This window comes from Hakea prostrata, chromosome 11, assembly GCF_041222555.1.
Source record: "Hakea prostrata isolate BN-2017 chromosome 11, UWA_Hpros_2, whole genome shotgun sequence".
NCBI classification, from domain to species: Eukaryota; Viridiplantae; Streptophyta; class Magnoliopsida; order Proteales; family Proteaceae; genus Hakea; species Hakea prostrata.
Genome location: NC_142610.1, coordinates 17475411 through 17496528, shown reverse-complemented (window position 1 = coordinate 17496528; position 21118 = coordinate 17475411). Strand labels below are relative to the sequence as shown.

Genomic DNA, 21118 nt, shown 5'->3' with positions numbered 1-21118 from the left:
AAACCCCAATTTGACTCAATTAGAACAAGCAAAAATTACCAAAATACCCCCATTCATGTGCATCTCCTTTAGGGCTGTAGGGTATGGGGCTTGCCACCCTAGGCCCTGCTTCGCCCTTACTGTGGCCCTGGATCTGGTTCAAATCACCTGCCAAGAAAATCAAGAAGAGTTTTGTGGTTAAGGTTTTCTGGATCTTAGACCTTAACTTTTATGTGGATTTTTGCTGAAGCATTGGGTAAGTGGTGGTAGTCCTAGGCTTTCTGTATGGTGACTTTTTTTTGATTATCAGTAGACGACATTTTCCTGACTTTTTAGTATTGCCAAAATATGAAATCCTGCAATGGGAAAAGACATTCAGAAATTTCATTTGGCCATGCCTGGTTGCTTAAATATTGGTTTCAACAATGTTTAACGTAGCAGCTAGTCTGGATTGGTGAGTTTCACAACTTAAATGTTCTGGAAATTCTATAGCATTCTGCATAAAACTGATGCTTGAGCTTGTTTTTCACCTTTAAGTTGATTCTTACTTCACATTTAAGCTGATTCTTGCTTAAGTTATGGGAAAGTAGCAGCAACCCTGGGGGCTTCATATGGTGATATGGTTTTTGAATCTTTAAGTAGAAGGTGAATTGGTACAAAACATTTTCTTGACTTTTTATTACTGCCTACAGTCTGAAATTCTGGACTGGGAAAAGATTCTCAGAATTTTTCATTCTGGACAGGTTTGGTAGCTTAATTACTGATATCAGCAATATTTAACAAGTAACCTGCTTGAGTAGCAAGTTTCACAAACCAATGTTCCGAATATTCTCTTATCATGCTGTGTATTACTGATGCTTATGCTTGTTTTTCTAATAATGCAGGTCAATGCTTATGATAATGTTCATGTTGTTGACGCTTTATATCGTTCCAAGTATTTGTTAACCCCAGCAAGTCTGTATGAAGGTCTTACAACAGTTCGGCCAATTAATTCTCCCGTAATTAATGACAAAGCCTATTCAATCCACCTGTCAGACAATCGTGAAGGTGCTGCTTGCACTTCACAGGAAGAGACAGGTGTCAACCTCAGCAACATTCATAGAGTTACCATTCTTAATCTGCCAGAAGAGGTTTCCCACTCCTCTAAAGAACTTCCATCTGGAAACGAGTCTCAAGATCATATGAATGTTGAAATTGTTCCCATGGAGGGAGCTCATGATAGCAATTTCTGTAAATTTGTGAGTTCTGATGATCCATATAGGCCAATATTACCATGGATAAATGGAGATGGTACCACAAATATGATTGTATACAGGGGATTAACACGCCGCATTCTTGGAACAGTAATGCAAAATCCTGGGATTTTAAAGGTATGCACTGAACCATATTATACTTTACTACCCATTTAGAGTCTCTCTGTGTTCAAAGTTGAAAGATGATTGAGTGGAACCAACGTGGGCTGCTATAAGGTGAGGTCGGGCCAGGCTTCTTGAAACCCTGATCCTTGCCATGAAAACCATGGGCTTTAGCCTGACTTTACATGGCTGGGCTTGGTCGAGCCAGGCTAAGTAAAAAATTCAACCCCGACCCAACCATAGAACAACAAAACAATGCATTTACTCCATATTGTTGCCCTACATTTACCAAAAGTAGCCTTCATGGTGGTAGGTTGGCTGGTTCAGGTCAAACAATCAACCTTGACCTGCTCTCAGGTCCAAGTTTTAGGCCTAGGAGTATCTGGGCTTCGGGTGGGTTCAGGCTATCAGGGCCAAACTTGCATCCCTAGAACCAAGATTAGAATGGTGTTGTAAACTTCATCAAATCCACTGTAATGGTTCTCCGAGCTTCTTAACTTTAGTTTTGATGCCATCCAGCCCATTATCATTCATGGGAATCTGCTTCATACGCTACTTTCAATGTACTTCAAGTTCGTGTTATGGAGGTCCAGGTCTCAACTCTAAGGTTATTTTGGTGTTTAGTGGTAATTTATCAGTTATCAGAGTCATAGTTGAGCTTTTGGATACAAATTTAAAAGCTTCGGTTTTTGGTGTTTAATGGTAGTTATCAGTTATCACAGTCATAGTTGAGCTTTTGGATACAAGTTTAAAAGCTTCATTTGCGATTCCCAGTTGTGTTACTTCCACCCAGTTTAAGTAGAGCAGCATTTCACCTTCTCTTTTCTCTTTCGTATTTTTCTCTTGTAGAGTATTGAACCCGTCTCTTTTCGTTTGTTGAGTATTTCAGTCCTATTACTTCCACCCTCCTCAAGTAGATTGATGTGACCCAAAAATACTCCTTTGTCATGCAGCAGCAAGGGCTGGCTGAATGGCCTTAGGGGTATTTGGTCATTTTGACATCCCTCCTTGGGGTCTTGTGAGTCCCTTTAGTTTCTTTGTGGTGTTACCAGTTAGAATCTATTCTTAATTTATAAGTTGATTATGTCATAGTCAAGTTATTAGAGAGTCTTTAATTATGTAGTAGTGCTAGTTGAAATCAATTTTAAAGTATGATTCCTTCTGGATAATTGTTATTTTATTTTGGTTATTTTTGTGGTTCTTAGAAGACCCCTTTTTCAAGCTGTTAGTTGGTTTAATTAGTTGTTGAGTTGTAAAGGGATTCCCAATCTGAATTGGATTCCCTAATTAGAGTCCAAGTTTGTTAGTTAGAGTCCAAGACTTTAGGTCCAAGTGTCTTGCTTCTTTGTAAATGGCTATATAAAGGTCCCCACACCTTTTATGAAAATTAGACCGGATTGATAAAATTGCAAGCATTCAGGAAGAATTGGAGTCATGGGTTCCAAGGAGGATCCTCACAGCTGAGTGTTGAAGTTTCTGCAACTTTTCTTCCTTCTTCAACTCCAAGATGCTGTGAGTCCTGCAACAGCTTATAGTCCTTCCGTTCAGCAGCTGTAGTGTACCATTCCACTCCCCCCATTAAGTGAACCCCGGACCCTACCCTACTCCCATTCCCTCGCCTAACCCTTGCGCAACCACCCGTCTTTCCCTTGCAGCGGCAGCAAACCTCCCTTCCCACTTGTTCTCTCCCACTCACAAGCCTACCCAACTCATTCCCTCCTCTTTCTGCCTTTCTTGATCTTGCGGCAGCTTAGGAAGAGAGAATAGAAAAGAAAACAAAGAAAAAGAAGAAAGAAAGACAAGAAAAGAGAGAAAAGAAAAGAAAGAGAAGAAAGAAAAAAAGAAAGAAAAGAAAGAAGTAGAAAATCATCAAGATTGAGCCAAGAAAGCTTCCAAACCATTCCCAGACCGGCCACAAGCTTCCTTATCCCTTTCCTCCTAACCAAAAGCCTCCCGAGCCTTTCCCGTTTAGGGTTTTTGAAAACCCTAACTCTTTCCAACCCTTCTCCTTGATTGTTAAAACCCTAATCCATCTAAAATCCATCCCATCTGTCTGACTGAAACCTTAAGTTTGACAACCCCATCCCATCCCATCCCATCTTTGGTGTTGTCAAAACCCTAAAACCCTAACCCTTCCATAACCAAGACACGATTTTCACCAACCCATCCAGATTTTTGTTAACCTAAACTTTCCCCATTTTGTTCCCCAAAACATCCCATCTTGGGTATAATTAAAACCCTAACTTCCCAATTGTATCCCATCAGTTAAGATCCTAAAATTCCCCAAGTCCATCCCATAACATATTTTTCTCAGTTCCATTTCCCCATGGGTTACCAAAATATGAAATAAACCTCCTAGGGATTATGTATCTGATAGCTGGTTCAATTTTAGAGGATCTTGAAGACTGGCCCAAAACCTGGATTACATCATAGATGCATTCCATGAAAGCTGGCACATGGGTAACCTGGAGTGCGCAAGTCATGGACTCCTGTTGGAGAAGCCAAGAGACCCATAGTCTTTACATAACACAGAATATCTGGGTAGGGATTTTACAAAAAGAGACATCTGGTAAAGATCTAGAGATGTCCAGCAAAAAGGGTACCAAAGAGCATGATTGAATTGTTGGTGTAGGAAGCAGCGCTTCAATCCCTGGTGAGTAGGTCCAGATCAGTAGTAGAGCCAAATGGGTCTCCTGCACTTCTCATGACCTAGTTGAGATGGCCCAAAGGACTGGCTGTAGGCTATCTGATCCTAAAATAGTGCTTCCTTCTTGTTGGCAACAAAAACCATCGGTTATTAAATGAAAGGCCTGATGTAGTCCTAGATTGATAGATGATTAGCTAGAAACTAGTTCTTCCAGGTGTGGATAAGAGCCAACTTAATTTGGGGGTTGGAGGATTCCAACACAGCAGCTTTGAGTGGTAGATTTGTGAAGACTGATTTTGCAGTAAGAAGACAAGTTAGGATTTTAAACACCTAAGCGATCACGGTCTTCCTGAACTTTACCCACTGGGGAAATCAGCACTTGGGACCTTTAAACACCAAGCTATGAGTGCAAGTTTGGCTTTTGTTGCCCTAACCCACCCTGAGCCCGAGCAGGGCTTAGTCTCAAGATTTTTTTGTTTTAGCCCTGAGGGTCGGTGAGGGCCAAAATATTCTGGCCTTGAATTAGGCCCAAGGGCAGGCCTGGGAGTAGTGTTTCTCCCGCCTGACCTGTTCAGGTTTGCTGAATGTAACAAGAAGTAATTCCAAAACTGAAACGAGCCATAAAATTGACGTTTTGTTTCATTTAAAGTCCACACAAAGGATTAAAAACAGGTCAAGGATAGAGTTGCCAGCAAAGAACTCAGTGTGAAGGCCATCAAAATGCATTTGGTCCAACCCTAAAGCAGGAATAAGTACTACTGGGTTTCAGAGTGGTTGCCACAAAAAATGGAAACTGGAGTCCATATTAGACCATTTAGGCAGTAGTCATTTGACATGGGGGTAGATTGACAATAGCCAGAACAAAATTTTGAATCCAGGTGAAATCAAAGTTCCTAGGATAAAGACCACCAGTTAACACTCAAAACTTTACGACTATCCAGTATGTCAGATGGCGAGCGTATTAAAATTTCAGAAACAAACAAGGGTGGTAAGGTGAAAGGAAAAGCATTTTGAATCAACTGAAGTTAATTATCAACTCAGAAATTTTAATGGAAGGAGAATGGGAATAGACTTGGGTAAGGCATGCTTTAATCGTAACTAATCTCTTAGTATTGGCTTGAGTTCTAATTTGGACTTTCTAGTTGGTGCAAATTTTAGGGGCATTCCACCTTGAATCACTTGATAGGTCAGAGGACTTAGATTGCCTCAACTGGGAGACCCAAATTTCTCCTGCTGATATGTCTAGGCTCAGCTCAAACAGAGTTGACCCAAGTGGCAGAAGAATGCATTGAAAATCAATCACTACTGAAATGAGTATGCTCCAATGCTAGGGCTTCCCAAACAAATGAGTCTGATGTTTGATTCATGTCCAATCTAGAGTCCCTTGATGCCCACTTCCAAGATTACCACATCACCCTTCTATTTAGTATATAATGAGGTGGGTGATTTTTCTTTTCTAGCTTCTGATATATAAGAGATGTCTTGGTATCCTGTTTAGCCACAGAGCTCTGTATCCTTTTTAGTGTTTATTTTTTAACCTTCTCGGCCATTTGCTATTGCTCTTCTCCCAGGAAAATGATGTTGCACTGTTGCTTCTCTGATACAAAGGAATTGTGTATTTTCATGTCGGCTCAAGTAAACCATTATTTAGGCCCTGCCTGGTCAATGTGTGTGTCCGGTTAATCTAAAGGAAAGGCAAAGTGGAGTGGTTTCATTTGTCAAACCAGATTACACCTTCTGTATTATCAATAATGTGAATTAGCTGTTGAAGATATTTGATCTGGTTTTGGAAGTGTTTTAACTTTCTTGGTGTAAGTAATGTGTCTGGGGATGCTGTTGTTCTTGTGGGATGAACTCTGCTTGCTATCCACCATTTTGTATTGTTAGTTTCTTCTGTCCTATTTTCTGCTAATTTTTCTTTCATTGTTGTGATAGGACGATCTCATCAATCGCATTGACATTTTGAATCCTCAGGTATAGTTTCTTTAGCCTGAAAATCATGAAACTGGTTTCTCAAATTTTTTGGCCTGTGTCTGATGTTGATAGTGGGTGCAGAAGCATAGATTTCCTTATTTCATCATGCATCATATTGTGCTTCTAACTTGGCATAACATTATCACTTGCTTGTGCCATTTACCATTCAAAGACTGCCAGTTTATTGTCAGCTCTTGTAATTGTTGATCATGTGAGATTGAACATAGTCATTTGGAGGAGTTTTATTGGGTGATAGCTCACAACTTGTTTTTCTTCTTCTATACTCATATCTCATTTAAAAATCTTAAAATAAAGAACCAGAAAGCTCACTTCACAGACTGGGTTTAACAAGTTGTAGATATTAGTCTAAATTTTATGGAAATGCTCATTTGTTTACACACTCTAAGTTTCAGACTGTGTGGCTGCGTTACAGTATAGAAATTATGAAAAAGTCAAGTTCAGATGGTTTAGTTGTACATTTAAGATTCATATTTGAGATCAAGTAACAAATTTCGCTTGAAATGGGAATTTCAACCTTGCCAAAGGCTGAAATACCCATGTTTCGGTCGAAATTTCGACCAAAACTGGACACTTTTTTCTGCACACTTGTAACCTCAATCTCGGGCCTCATATGGGCTCAAATTGATTTGGATTCTTGCATATTACCTATTTCAAGCATAATAAATACTATAGAACTACTAGTTTACCAAAAAAAACCATTGAAAATGTAACATCCAACTTTCCAAGTATACACTACATATGAGAAGAAGCGAGAATGTTAGTAACTTAGTATGTTACTAATTATAAGTTTGTTATATTCAATCTCCCCCTCTTCCATCTACACCCCATACAAATGACAATACAAGTCCCATGATGTTCGCCCTATATAGTTGTCGACATAGTCAACAATTGCAGCTCTATACGTGGCTTCATCCACATGCATAAGATTTGCTGACTATGGGAAGTTGTGAATCTCCAAAAAAGGAACTGGCTCAGCTACATATGGAAAGGTTGGTGGTGGGCCGGTGGCTATAGAATAGAGTGGAAAATCTGCTCAACAAATGAAGGAGCACCCTGGCTGTCAGCAGAAGGATAAGATCCATACTGACAATAACCCAGTGGCTAAATCCAATAGGTGACAGTGGGAGGACACCATAAGCTCCATAAGTTGCTCTATAACCATAAGGCTCCACTAGTGGCTGACTGGCCTAACCTTGAATTTGATAGCCAGGAGGGATACCATATGGTCCATAATCATAAGCTCCATAAGTCAACCCAGTAGAACCAATACTCTCCACAGCAGTATCATATGAGGACTCCGTAGGCCTATGCCATCCGGATTCTCTAGAGGTGGAGGACGTCTCTAGAATCATCAATGCTTATCGATCTGATAGATCCCACTAAGCTCTCGGCATCAACTGGATGGTAGGACCCATATGATGGCGTGTCCTCTATGCTATAGCCGTGTTGTCTCTCCTTCCCCTTCCTCGAATATGTAGAGGGAAACATTTTGGCCTCGAGATGTAGTTCCAGTATGGTCTGAATCCTATGTCGCGTGGGTGAACTGACTCTTGCCTGTGAATCTCGGTGGTCGTCCTCCCCACCCTTGACTCTCACGTATTGCTGGTGGTGGTGGTGGTTTGTCCCTAGGATCAACTGAATCTTGATCACTAGGTCCAACACCCTCCTCATCCCCTCCATCATCACTGCCATCGTCATCATCACCACCATCGTTGTCATTGCCGGAGGCTTGAGTCACCTCATCCTCAGTGTCGGACCAGACAATCAAATCCTCACTCTGGGTGGATGCATTAGAGTGTGGCACGAAGGGACGGGCGGGTGCTGCATGTGCACTCCCCTCATGGGCCATGAAGTCCTCCACATTAGCCCCCATCTCCTTTGCAATCTGTCTACTAGGACGACCTCCCTCCTCATCCAGCAATGGCTCTCCACTGTCCCTGATCCAGTCAACTACTGGGTTATCATCATCATTCATCTCAAATATGTTGGCCAACTTGATATTGTTAGTCTCTTTGTCCATCCCCTGTCTAATATGATCCTCTCTCAGTCTCATATTATAGTGTATGTAGACAAGGTCCTCTAGACGCTTCACACCCAATCGGTTGCGCCTCTTTGAGTGAATGAGGCTGAAGGTGCTCCAGTTTTGCTCACAACTAGTGGCAGAACATGTCTAGGAGAGCACATTGTTTGCAATCACACTCAGCTGCAACAAGCATAGACTCCAAGTCATTTTAATACTTAAATAACTAAATTAAAGATAGAATATAATAATAAAATATATAATGAAATAAATGAATGAACTTACCCCCAGGGGCGGATTCCCATCCTGATACGGCCACAGAACGACCGAAGCTCCCAGTGGCATCCCTAAATGCCTTTATCTAATATATAAAGAGAAAAAACAATGACTAGTTACCAGGTTAATGACTTAGTATAAAACTATGAATTGTGAATATCAAATTATTCAAATCACTATCTCACCTCCATAAGGATGACTGCTTGTTTAGATGGATCCAGTTCCAACTTCTCCACTACAATTTGGATGGCATCCATCAAATCTTGCCTTATCCCAAGATTGTCCTTGTAATGGTACTTGGGATTTAAATAGTATGTTGTGTAAGAAAAAGTATGTCATAAAAGGGAATATTTAATGCTTAATAGTGTGATAAGATAATGAAAATTAAATTAAACACTAGACTTAACAACTCACAAGCCTTATGCAGTGGATGCTGCAACATAGACTGCCATCTAAGTTCGATGATTTCGATGACTCTCTTGTTGTTGTGTGGGTGGACCTGAGCAACTTGCTGCTTCATCCTCTCTATTGCATCAAATGTGTGGTAGAGTAGGTTTTCTCTGCTGATCTACCATCCTCAACGCATGCACCACAGGCTCAAGCATCTTCACCACTATTTTCACATTATGCTAGAAAGTCTCATCGAGTATGGTCAATTGTGCTCTCCTTCCTCCCACGGATGAAGAACCCTCCCAGCTAAACCACTCCTTTGATGCAAACATGCTCTTAAGGCCAGTCTTCCTATTCTCAAAGCTCTGCAGTGCTATCCAATTAGTAGCAAATCTGGTTATGCCTGGCCTCCCTAACTCACCATGGCACTTGTCCCTCATCATCCTTAATGCATATGTGTGGTTATAGATGAAGGTGCTAACTTGTCGGGCTTGCTCCACGATCTTCTTCACAAGCTTGACCTTTCCGATGTCCTTCAACATTAAGTCAATGCAGTGAGCAGCACATAGAGTCCAAAAGAGCTTATATCCGTCCATCCATGAAGGCATCAATACAAAGTTATAAAGTGTACATGTAATGTAAATATATGTATTTAAAAATAAAAATTAATACTATATGTTTAGATGCCTAGAGTTCTCCTGCATCTTCAACCCAACTTTCCTATAGTTGGAGCCATTATCAGTCATAATTTGGACCATATTTTCCACTCCAACCTCCTTAACCACTTGCTTTAATAATTTATAAATATATTTTGCATCCTTTTTATCACCGGATGCATCTACTAACTTGAGGAACATTGTCCTCCCATCACAATTCAACATGAAATTGATGATGGACTATCTAGTGGGACCAGTCCAACCATCAGCCATCATAGTCACTCCATAATGAGTCCGCATGGGCTTTAATCCCTTAATATACTCATTTAAGTCCTCTTTATGCTTAGTCAAATAGACATTATATATCTCATATGGAGTGGGGCCCTGTACACCACTCCCAATCTTGCTTATCTCCTTAATCATATCTCTATAGTAGGGCCCCTAATCGTGTCGCTAACCAATCAAAAATAAAATCTTATACTAATCTAGCAAGCAGAAAGTACGGGGTTGAATTATGGGGAACTAAAAGGCTAAGTCACTAAGATTGAATTCAACAAAACTAAATTTAAACTAAATCTACTAATTAATGCAAAAACGTTAACTATGAATATGTGAAGATCTTTGGGATTTCGAATCCCCAACGCTTTTCCCTAACCAATATAACTCTACACTTCAAAGCAAATTAAGGATGGTCTTCCTAGGTATGCCCTATCTTCGCAAGACTATCGTCCTTCACGGAAGCTTGGCATGCTTAGTTTGCTGAGCTATAGAACATCTTTGGCCAAACTCAAACACAATCAACTAGAAGATATAAAACAATTAAATTAATGAAATAAGCATGGTTCATCTACATCCCAAAGAAAAAGAACTAGCTACTCATTATCACAAAGTTCATAAGAAAAATAAAGATGAAACATAGGGAGAGAGAGAGAGATGTGGTCTTCTTCTTCAGCAATGAGAGAGATGAGAGCTGCGTTCGCCGTCTTCCTCCTCTTCTCTGTGGCTGGCTTCTTTTTTATGTCTCCCGCACACAATGAATCCCCTCTCTTTACCCGTCGATTTGACATTTATTCTTTTGGATTTTGGAAAAACTCAAAGCTAGAAAGTTGTAGATATTTTCAATATCGTTCCATAGCATCTTGAATCACCGCAATCCAAGCTCATACGAGAGAGATATGCCCAAAATACTGAAGGTAGGTCTGTTTACCCGATTTTCAGATTTATTACCAATTTTGTTCCTTAAACCTCCACCTGTTTCCAATTTGGCTAAGATCTCACTTTTCATGATTTCTTGGGCAGCAAGATTGAATGCCATGATTTAAAATCCACCAATATCTAATATATTTGCCAACTTTACTCCATATTATCTCTAATATCCAAAATCACCTTATTCCTGAAAAATACACAAAAATACTCAATTAGCTCTCTTCAATTAAATAAGTATAGGGAATTAAATCAAATAAAGAATGGTAAATGCATGCTTATCAGCCCCTGGGTTGTATGTGCTGGAATACTATGGTAATAAGCCCATTTGGAGAAAGCCATCCCACTTTTTCCTTCACACTCCGCCATAAGTGCTTCAACTTTTTTGTTTATGCTCAAGCCTCGCTAATAGGGCCGGATCATTGCGAAGAATCTCAAGATCCGGATCTGTAGGATGTGCTGACGAAGCTCATCCCCTTGTAGGGGCCCGTGGGATAGGAATTTCCTGCCTCACACTCGACTCCTCCTCATAGGGACTTGGGAGCCACTTGTGCCTCTCATACCTACTGGCTCTCTAGAGGACCCACAACCCAGACCCCTCTGTTGCCTCCTCATGTCATCAACCCTTTGTTGCTCCCTACTCATCATCATCGCCCTCCTGTCGGTCTCTGGATCAAAGTCACATCCCTCTTGGCTCATCCATACCATAATCCTTGAGATCTAGAAGGTCATCTGAGCATGCATCCTCGAACTCCTCCCTATGTGTTTTCTTCTCTTTCCTCTTTTGCTTTTCCCCACTAATATATGAGGCCAGTGCCCTCTTGACCTCTACGGGCACCTTTGGGCACCCTACTACATCCCTGTTTCCACCAGCTAGATACACCTTTAGTCTAGTGGCCCCACCTCCTCCTATTTGTTTCTTGCAATAATTACAGTCACTCTTCCTTCTATCAGCTGTCAATGGCCTCCCGTGTCGCCAAGCTATGTCAGACATCTTTGAAAGAGAGTGCTTGATCCAAGAAATACACACTAAGTATCTTGAAAAGCTCCACAATATGCTCAAAAAATGACATACATGCTTCTAACAATAACCTCCTATTTTAAATAAATAAATACTTAATATCCACATAAATTACATATTAAAATATCCACAACAGCCGCATATATAATATATATTTAAATTTAAAAGGAGTTATTAGTTTTTTTAATATCCACATAAATTACATATTATATATATATATATATAATTATTTAAATATATATTAAATAAAGAAAAATTACATAATTAACAGAAAAAAATTAATTCAACAATATGGTGTCTCGACTCTCACATACATTAATTTGAAGCTCATACATGTACTATACATATACATTTTTAGCAATATACATAATTTACTAAATAATTTTTAATAACAGAAAAATAAAAAATTAGTAGGAAGAATAAAAAATTAATTTTGACACTTCAAATTCATAGATCAACACTCTAAAGTAAACATACTTAAATTTGGAAGCAATCTAAGATGATTTAAGGCACAAACAAAACAAAAATATAAAAAAATGAGGAAGTTGGTTACTCACCTTGCAAGATTTGAGAAAATGCACAAATGGAGGAGCAAATCTAGTGTTTTGAATGAAATGGAGTTGTAGAAATTAGGTGAAAAGAGGGATGAAAGTGAGAGAAATTAAAAAAAAAATTCAGAAAGGGGTTGAAATGTGCCTGGCGATATCGCTCGATATGCTTGAAAATGACGGTAAGTCGAAAAAGAGCTTGAAACAGGACACTATAACATGCGTTGGTGTCGTTTTGGCTCAATATGGTATCGGGCTCAAAATATCGTGTCGTATCAACCGATATGTCGGTCGATACGATACGATACAGGACACTTTCGTGCCTATCCACTAATTTCGTTCGTTTTCAAATTTTGCAGACATTTCAATCGATATTTCGACCATATCGCTCAAATTTTGTTCCATGTTTGAGATGGTTGGAACTAAATATTCGATTCGGGTTGGTGATACTTGTTTCCGTGATTGCCTAATTGAATCACCCATGAATTCTAGTTTGACAAGGTCTTGTGAATACAACTTCTTTTCTAGCTAAAATATGTTTACAATTTTATGTGCTCAGTATCACGTGCACGTGCCACCCCAGCAGGCTTGTGGTGTTAGGAACCTCAAAATTTCGGTTTTTGAAAAAAAATGAGGTGAAACTTGGGTGGAATCGAAATAGTACCAGGTTTCGACCGAGATGGGTTGAAACCTTGAAACCTGTGAGATTTGGTAGGTTGGGACAGCTTCCGCCAAATTTTGCCCTTTGAGTTTCGAGCCACAATTTTATATTTTTTTGCTAGTTTTATTTCAACCTCTTTTTCACCCTAAATCAGTTACTCATTTGCCTTCAATCACACCACTTGCTCTTCCTTTGGGAATTTCGGAAGATTCTTGCAAGTTTTGTTCCGAATTTCCCATTTTTTTATTTTTCTTTTATCGATGGCTTGAATGGTCTCTATTTTTCCTTTGTTGATGGCTTGAGCGGGTGTCATATGGAGTATTTTCCCTTATGACACATTTACTAGGATGGGATATCTTCATTATGTTGATGATCCCACCTATAGAAACACGATGAATTAGTTCCTAAACAACTTTAGGCATAACATGTGATGGGAAACTTTCATCCAGTATTCACTATTCAGGGGATGGATCCACCTATTCCAGCTAAGCACTCAACTTTGGAATTGAAGCCTGAGGACTTTGTTTTTCGTTATTATATTTTGATGTATATGTAATTTTCTATCAAACAGTTTACTAAATAAGTCACAAATAATGTGATATGAACACAATTTTCCACCTAGCCGAAACCCTAAGTGGGGCCCACAAGATGCCCCTAAGAAGCCTCCCTAGGCTGGCCGAAACCCCTAGAGGGGGTGTTTCGGGCATTTTCAGCCCTATTCAGTTGCTGGAATTATTTCCAGATTCAATTCTGAAGTCCAATTTGGTTAATACTTCTTGAGTTAGTGGTTGAGTTAGTAGTTAGTAGCTGAGCGTCTAAAGGAGTTCTATTAGAGTTTTAAGTTATTTAAACTTTCATTTCAGCATGTTCTATTAGGGACCCTTAGATCTTTTAAAATTTAATTCAATGGTTGTGATTGATGTGGTGGGATCCTAATCTATAAAGGAGTCCCACCTAGAGTTAAGGTCCTTTAGTAGGCTATAAATGAGAGCCTACTTTTCTTTCTAAGTTAAGTCGGAATATGTGAATAAGAAATTGAGTTTGGAGGACCATGGTTCCTGTTTGAGGGGACCACGGCAGATTTTGAGAAAACATCTTCTTCAAAAGTCAGCATCCTAACTAGCACTCTTCTTCAACAAATTTCAGCGGCCATTGACAGCAACAGCAGCCTTAATTAAGTTAGTACAGCAGCCCCATCCCCTTTCTCTCACCTCTCAATCCCATCGCAAATCCTAGGCATCCTCTCCCCCACCATCGGAGGCTCCCCCTCCCCTTTAGCTTGCTGCCATGACCTGGCAGCAACCTCCCACACCCCCTGTAGACCTTCCAGCCTCTCCCCTGTTCTGCACACTTCTTTAGTCCCCTCCCCCTAGCTGCTGCAACACAGCAGCAGCCTCCCAGCCCCTACAACACCCCTATCCCCTCCCCCTAATGCCTGCACCCTCCCCAGCCCTTCTCCCACCTTTCCAGGCCTTGCAGCAACCCCTACCCCTTCCCTTCTATCTTGGGCTCTCCTCCCCTCCCTTACTTGCAGCAAAAAAAAAAAAAAAAAGAAGAAGAAAAGAAAGGTTGTCCAAGATATTCAATCCCATCCCATCACATCCCACAAATTGAATTGTTTTCCCTCCAAAGTTTTGCCTATTAGGGATTTACTTATTTGTCCATTAACCAACCCATAGGGATCCTGATTATCCCATTCTTCTTTCCAATTTTTTGGATTTCTCAAAACCATTCCATAGAGATTTGGGAAAACCTTAACCATCCCAACCCAACCCACATAAAAATTAGTTTAAGTCCTTGCTTGTCTCTAGGATCTTCCCATCAATCCACAAATATCCCAAAACCTTCCCACAATATTTTACCATTATATGCTGGAAGATTCTAGGTGAACCCTTAATTTTAGGGAAAATATTCTAGAAACTCTGACCCTAGAATCGGGCTCACATCACAACGTGTGGAACATATTGTATAATGTACTCAGAAAGTTGGTTTCAATTGGGCAACATAAAAATGACAAAATAGACTAAAGGTTTTCTAGATTTGCAGGTCTAGAGGGCGTCTGTAGACTAACTATCAACTTTTCCCACGTGGAAGGGTGATTTCACAATATATCGGCTTAGAATTTCTAATGATTCAGTTTTGGTGAGATGCATTGATGCAGGCCTGGTATAGGGTGGCAATGGCAGGTTGTAATGGAGGGAGGGAATAAGAGGAGGGAGTACTCACACTCAAACACGATCCATACAGGCTTTCATAAAGATAACTTGATCCATTCTATTCAATCTGAAATTGTATCTTAATAAAATATATTTAAAGGAATAAAACACAAACCTTAGTTGAAATCAAAATCTAAAATAGAATCCAAACTAATGTCTAACTCACAATTACGTAGGAATTAAAATAATAATTAAAAAAAAAAGGAGGAGAAGAAGAAGAAGAAGACATAAGTATTAACTAAATTCAACTGTTGTTGGACCAAACCCCATTGGACGGGTTCTTATAGGGTTGCACCAAAACCGATTGCACCAATCTAAAACTGCATCATACGTTAGTGAATGTTATTAGTATATTGTTGAATTGTTTGAGGACTTCTGAGTTGTGTTAGAGAGATACAGTCAGTCTTTATTTATATTAGTAGAAGAGTACAAGAAGGATAGTGTTGAAAGGAAGACTCAATTGGGGGAGATCTTGTGATTTGAGTAGTCTTCGTTGGTTTACTTTCCTTGTTCTGTTTTTTCCTCATTGGGAATAGATTTGCTAAGATCTTTTTTTCCATGTAACATTCCCACACTAGGAAGATTTTATTTGCTTTGTATTTGTTAAGTTTTAAGTATAAATAAAGCTCTTGAGATGTCCTTCAAACACAAGTCAAGATTTTTCCAACTCAACTCTGATCCATTACTAAGCACCATCACCGCTGCCGCCTCTTACCCAACTTCTCTCTCAATGGCGAGCCAAGAAAAAAGGGGAAAAAATCCTCCGAAAAAAAAATCCTCATCGAACTTGCCCTCTACTTCTTCTTCGTCTTCTTCTTCTTCTCCTTGCTTAACTCATCAAACTCAGCTCTGCTTCTTCTTCTTCTCCTTGCATAACTCATCGAATGCACCTTTGCTTCTTCTCGCTAAACCTCCCCCACCTTCCTCTGAATTGATACCTTTGACCACCTTTGCTAACCAAAAAAATAAAAGAAGAAAAAAACGGTATCATCTGCATCACAACTTCCGTCACAACCCTCTGCAACTTCCATCGCATCCAATGATTCCCAAATCCAAAATAAATAACAATTATATTTGTATATGGTTTTGTGAAATTATTATGACCGAATTATTTTTTACCTGACTATTTTTCGTAAACGAATAATTCTCTAATCCAAATTGAATTTGATTTGTCCATTTTTTTACCACTTTTTTGAACGAACACGATAAGTTAATAGATCACATTACTCTGATTTCCAAATCGTTCTCCATTTAATGATTCATTGATTCCCGAGTCCGAAATGAATAACTATTAAATTCATATATGACTTTGTAGAATAAAATTCAGATAATTACTATTGCCCCCTTGTATTGTAGCTTTATTACTAAAAGAACCTTGTTCTTTATGACATTATTGTTGCCCCCTTAGTTCTAACAGTGTTAAGCGGCCATTAAGGTTGAATGTTTAATGCCTATTTTGCCCATTTATAATTAAGAACGCCAAAGATAATATTATCCTCATTTAGAAGAAAAAAATCATATGAAATAATTTTACACATATTTTTATCATTTTGGATTAAAAAAAAAACACCTTATTGGTAGTAGGAACTTCCTAAAATTGTTAATTAGACAATAAATAAATAACAATCTATTGGAAGTAGAAATTTCTTAAATTGATAACATTAAACTGGAAAGTGAATAACAAAATTAAAAATAACACAAAAAATTAGGAATTACTATTTTTTTATTACCAAATTAAAAAGTACATATATAAATTTGAAAATGAGTTTTATTTTATTTTATTTTTCTCTCTTTTCTTTTCTCTCTTTCTTTTGACTAGAAAAGAAGATTGTTTAATTAGGTTTAAGTTTTCCCTAATTACTGAGGATAGTAATGTAATTTAATATAAATTGTAAATAAGTAATATAAACTGTAGGGTTAATTTGGGATGTTAAATAAATAAAATATGTCATGTCATTATTTAATTAACGGATTTTAACGGTAGGGGGCAATAGTAATTACAGGCAAAGTTCAAGGTTGAATTAGTAATTTCAAAAAGTATAGGGGATAAAGTAATAATTAAGTTATAATACAGGGGGCAATAGTAATTTTCCCAATAAAATTGTTGTTAAAAAAAGTTTAAAAAAATAATTATGTACAAAATATAAAAAAAGTGACTGTTTTAGTGCCTATATGGCAATACAGTGCACAAGGTGACAAAGCGGCCAAAAATTTGCGCATAAAAAAAGTGGTTGGAAATATGGCAGTTCAAAAACTGCCTAGGTGATGCTTTGACAACAATACATTGGACTGAGTGGGACCTAGACCTAAGACACCCAAACTATTTCAAAATGACCAAAATACCACTATAAGGGTTTAGCCAGCCCTTTTGTGTATCAATTGGACCTGGGCTTTTGGACCCAATTATGGGGGTCAACCTTGTTCACATCATATAGTACTGAGAGAGAGTAAGATCCTTTTGCTATAACTAAGTTTCTTTACCAACCATGGAGTATGTCTTTGGTGACTTTTCACACGGCCACGACATTCACAAGAAAAAGATAGCTCTTAGCAATAGCAAGTTCAATGGAATTGAGCAGATAACCCATTACAAGACATTCATCAATTTCCAATTTTTCTTGAGCTAGACCAGGAGTTGTAGGCTTCACTGTGGTGCCATGAAGATGATAGTAAGACCTCGGGAACTAGTCTCCATCGTAGATAGTTTTTCCATTGAATTTGACAGGGTTCATCTGGAAAGAGGGATATCTCATTCATGGATAATTGGAGCCTCTTCCTGATGTTTACTAGGATTGGCCACAATCAGGCACCTTAGATTTTGAGCCCCAAAATAGACCCTAATGGGTGCACCAAGGGATGGCTGAATACTGAACAGGGTTATTTGGTCATTTTACCCCCCTTTTGGAGCCCTAGTGGGGCTAGTTAGATGCAGATTACTATTAGGAGTCCATATCTATTTTTGTTTTTTCAGTTTGATTTTGTTTTGGTCTAGTTATTGAAGAGTCCCAGTTTAGGTAGGGGTCCTAGAGGGATTTCCTTATAATCCACTCCTTACAAGGATCCTAGATCTACTTTTATTTCTAATTTGGATCATTCCTTGATGAGTTATGACTTATAATAGAGTCCTTATCTAAGTAAGAACCTCAATTCGAATCCAATTTTCAAGTAGGATTCCTTCTAGAAGTTGGTTCTCTATTTTGTAAGTTGTATTTGGTTAGGAATTCTTACTTAAAGAGTTTTTTTCTAGTTTAGAAAGTCAGGACTAGTTGTAATAGGGAATTATAATCCAAATTGGATTTCCCTAGTTTGAGTCCAATTAAGTTTCCTAGGTTGACTCTTAGTTTGTTTCCCTCAAGTGTAAGGCTATAATGGCCCCACCTCATTGTAAGCAAGTCAGTTGAGATTTATTATTATTATTATTTTTTAAATTAGAGACTTGGGAGTTGTGGGAAGCTAGCCCACTACCTGGGTTTGGGGGATGTGAGAGTTTTCTGCTACTATTCTTCATCTTCTTCAGCTTGTTGCAGTCCAAGAACTTTCAAAATTCCAGCAGCCTTCAAGTGTCCTTCCCCCATCAAGTATGTACAACCCCAGCCCCTTCCCTACCCTTAGACACCCTCCAAGCCCTAAAACCATAATCCTAATGCCCCTATCACCCTTTTTCCTCTTCTTCTTCTTCTTCTTCTTACCCTAACCAAGAGTCCTAAGCCGAGGAGGAAACCTAGTTTGAACCCTACTCTAAAGGGATTTAATTCTGAAATTATAAAATAACAAAATCGGAGTTAATTGTAGCCTAACCAAACCCTTGAATCATCCCATACTTAACCCTAGAAGCCTTAAAACATACAAATCCTAACTTGTTAGAAGCTGCAATTACATTTTTGTTAAAACAGGTTAATTTTAACCCGTTCCAGTCTCACGCCTAACCTGGCCGAACCCTAAAACCCCTTCCCAATTAATCCTAGACTACCCTAAATCTAACACTAAGATTTGGGCTTCAAATTAGCCTATCCATAAGGTGTTTGGTATTAAAAAACAGCTGCTGTCCACTGAGATTTCAACCCAAACAGCAAGGGTTTAAACCCTAATTTGCTGCTGGTCCTATTTGAGAGGATTCTGTAGACTAGCCCAGAGCCTAGGTTACATCACCTATTCACCTTCACATTAGATGAACTAGTAGATGCATTAGACATATTGCTAATCCAGAAAAGGGAAACAAATGAAATCAAAGATCCTTTGTTACAGAAGGAATTACACCATCGATGGGTTTGAAGGACCCTTCATGGGAGAAAATGTGCTCACCACTAGGGGAATGACACAAAGGTAGGCAAGGACCTAAAGTAGCTTTGGAAGAAGGTGGGGAAGATGGAAGACCCCGTAGAGGTTGTGCCAGGGTGGTGGAGAGAGAAGAGGCTTTTGGGGAGGTCATGAGTGAGAGGTGATGCTCGAGGGACCTCCCCTTCAGGTTGTAGAGGCTAGCAATGGCTAGCGGAGACTTGGTGGTGGCTGGCGGTGGTGGAAGGAAAGGGTGATGGGGTTTGAGGGCATTATTACCAACAAGGAAAAAGGAAATTTTGAGTTTGTCATTGAACTTTCCTTAGACATATGTGGTATCAGATTATGAAAACCTTCAGCTCTGATACCATGTTGAATGGCCTAAGAACTTCTGACTTGTGTCAAAGAGACAGGCTGTCTTTATTTACATTAATAGAAGAGTACAAGAATCAAAGTTCCCGGATTTGGGATATTACTCAACAATATCCTAGAGACAATTCTACCCCTTACACTCAAGGATTACAACAAATATGACATCTGCATGAACGCAAGGATGATTTTTGCTTCTAGAAATTGTGCTTAATGACTAACAATTATGTTCCATGTCCTTACATAGATGTTGGCAATGCCAGTTATTCCCATCACACAACCACTGAACCAATTCTTTTATTTTTTTTGGGAGGGAGGGGGGGGGGGGGTTCTTCCAAGTTGCTAGGGTATGCCTCTAGATGGACCATAGCCAGTAAGGATGCATTAGAAATTAAGAGAAATAAACATTAATAGTATTGCTCTCTTTATTGCTTCCTGCTACTCTTTCTGACATAATATATGGTGTGTTTGATGATCTTTATTCAGAGCTGTAGGACTCTGTTGGAGATAATGGTTCTGGACAACCATCTTATTGAGAAAAAGATGTACGCGAGGAGTTCTGCTGCCCCACCTGGCATTCTTCAGAGTCTTCTCAAGGGAAGCTTCAAGAAGCATGAACCCATATATCGTTGCCACTACTTTGCTAACCCAATGTGTACATCCTTGTTGTAGATATCAAGGTATCTTAAATGTTCTTTTTGTTCTTCACTTACCTTCTTTTTGGATGCCTTAGTGGTTTCTTATGGCTTTGATTTCTTTAATATGTAAAGTGCCCATGTCAGAATGTCAGAATTATACCAGATGTGAATTTTTATTTTTATTTTTCTCTCTCAGTGGTGGTTAATTTATCAAAAGAAGCAAACAAATTGAATTTCTGTGCTTCGTAGGCCAGTTCTCAGACACTTCATATCCCAGCCTACTAAGTATTTTGTATTTCTGAACTAACCTCTGATCCAATTTTCTTGTTGCATCTTTTGTTCTTAACTGCAAGCTCCATTTTTAGTTCTGTATACAGCATTTGAACTACTTCATGATTGATGAATTTGTTGGAACTTCGTATGATAATTCCTCCCCTGGATTATTTTTTTCAAGTACTTGGCTGCCCATATCAATGGTGATGATTGGTCCCTTGCTAGTAACCAATATCATTCACAACTATATTAGATTCCTTATCCAGTTGTTCATTGTTAACTGCACTGGTGAATACTGAATCCCCTCAGGAATGTGGCTTGAATACCATTGACCAATACGTATTATACTGATCATTGAATTGGATGATGGTGAAGTCTTCATGCATAATTTTAAGGTATTTTATGGTACCTTTATCTGTAGATGTGAATCCACAACCGCTACATCATGTAGTACAACCTTGAACTGGTGCATTGCTTTGATATTTTGTTTTACTAAACCCTAGAGCAAATCCATGTTTAGTAGTAGACTATGATCAACTGGTCTGAGTGGATCACTGAACTGGTTTTCTTTTGAAAACATCCTTCCCTGAAAATTC

General features: G+C 38.9%; 1 protein-coding gene across 1 annotated transcript in view; it reads left to right on the top strand.

Moving 5' to 3' along the window:
- The window catches only part of LOC149000477 (B-block binding subunit of TFIIIC), a 75831-nt gene extending 54713 nt beyond the window's left edge, over window positions 1–21118 (top strand). The window contains exons 17-19 of the mRNA XM_089139322.1: window positions 864–1349; window positions 5917–5955; window positions 20098–21118. Coding sequence (XP_088995448.1) covers window positions 864–1349; window positions 5917–5955; window positions 20098–20283 — 711 coding nt within the window. The 3' untranslated portion in view covers window positions 20284–21118. The remainder of the gene's footprint in view (window positions 1–863; window positions 1350–5916; window positions 5956–20097) is intronic.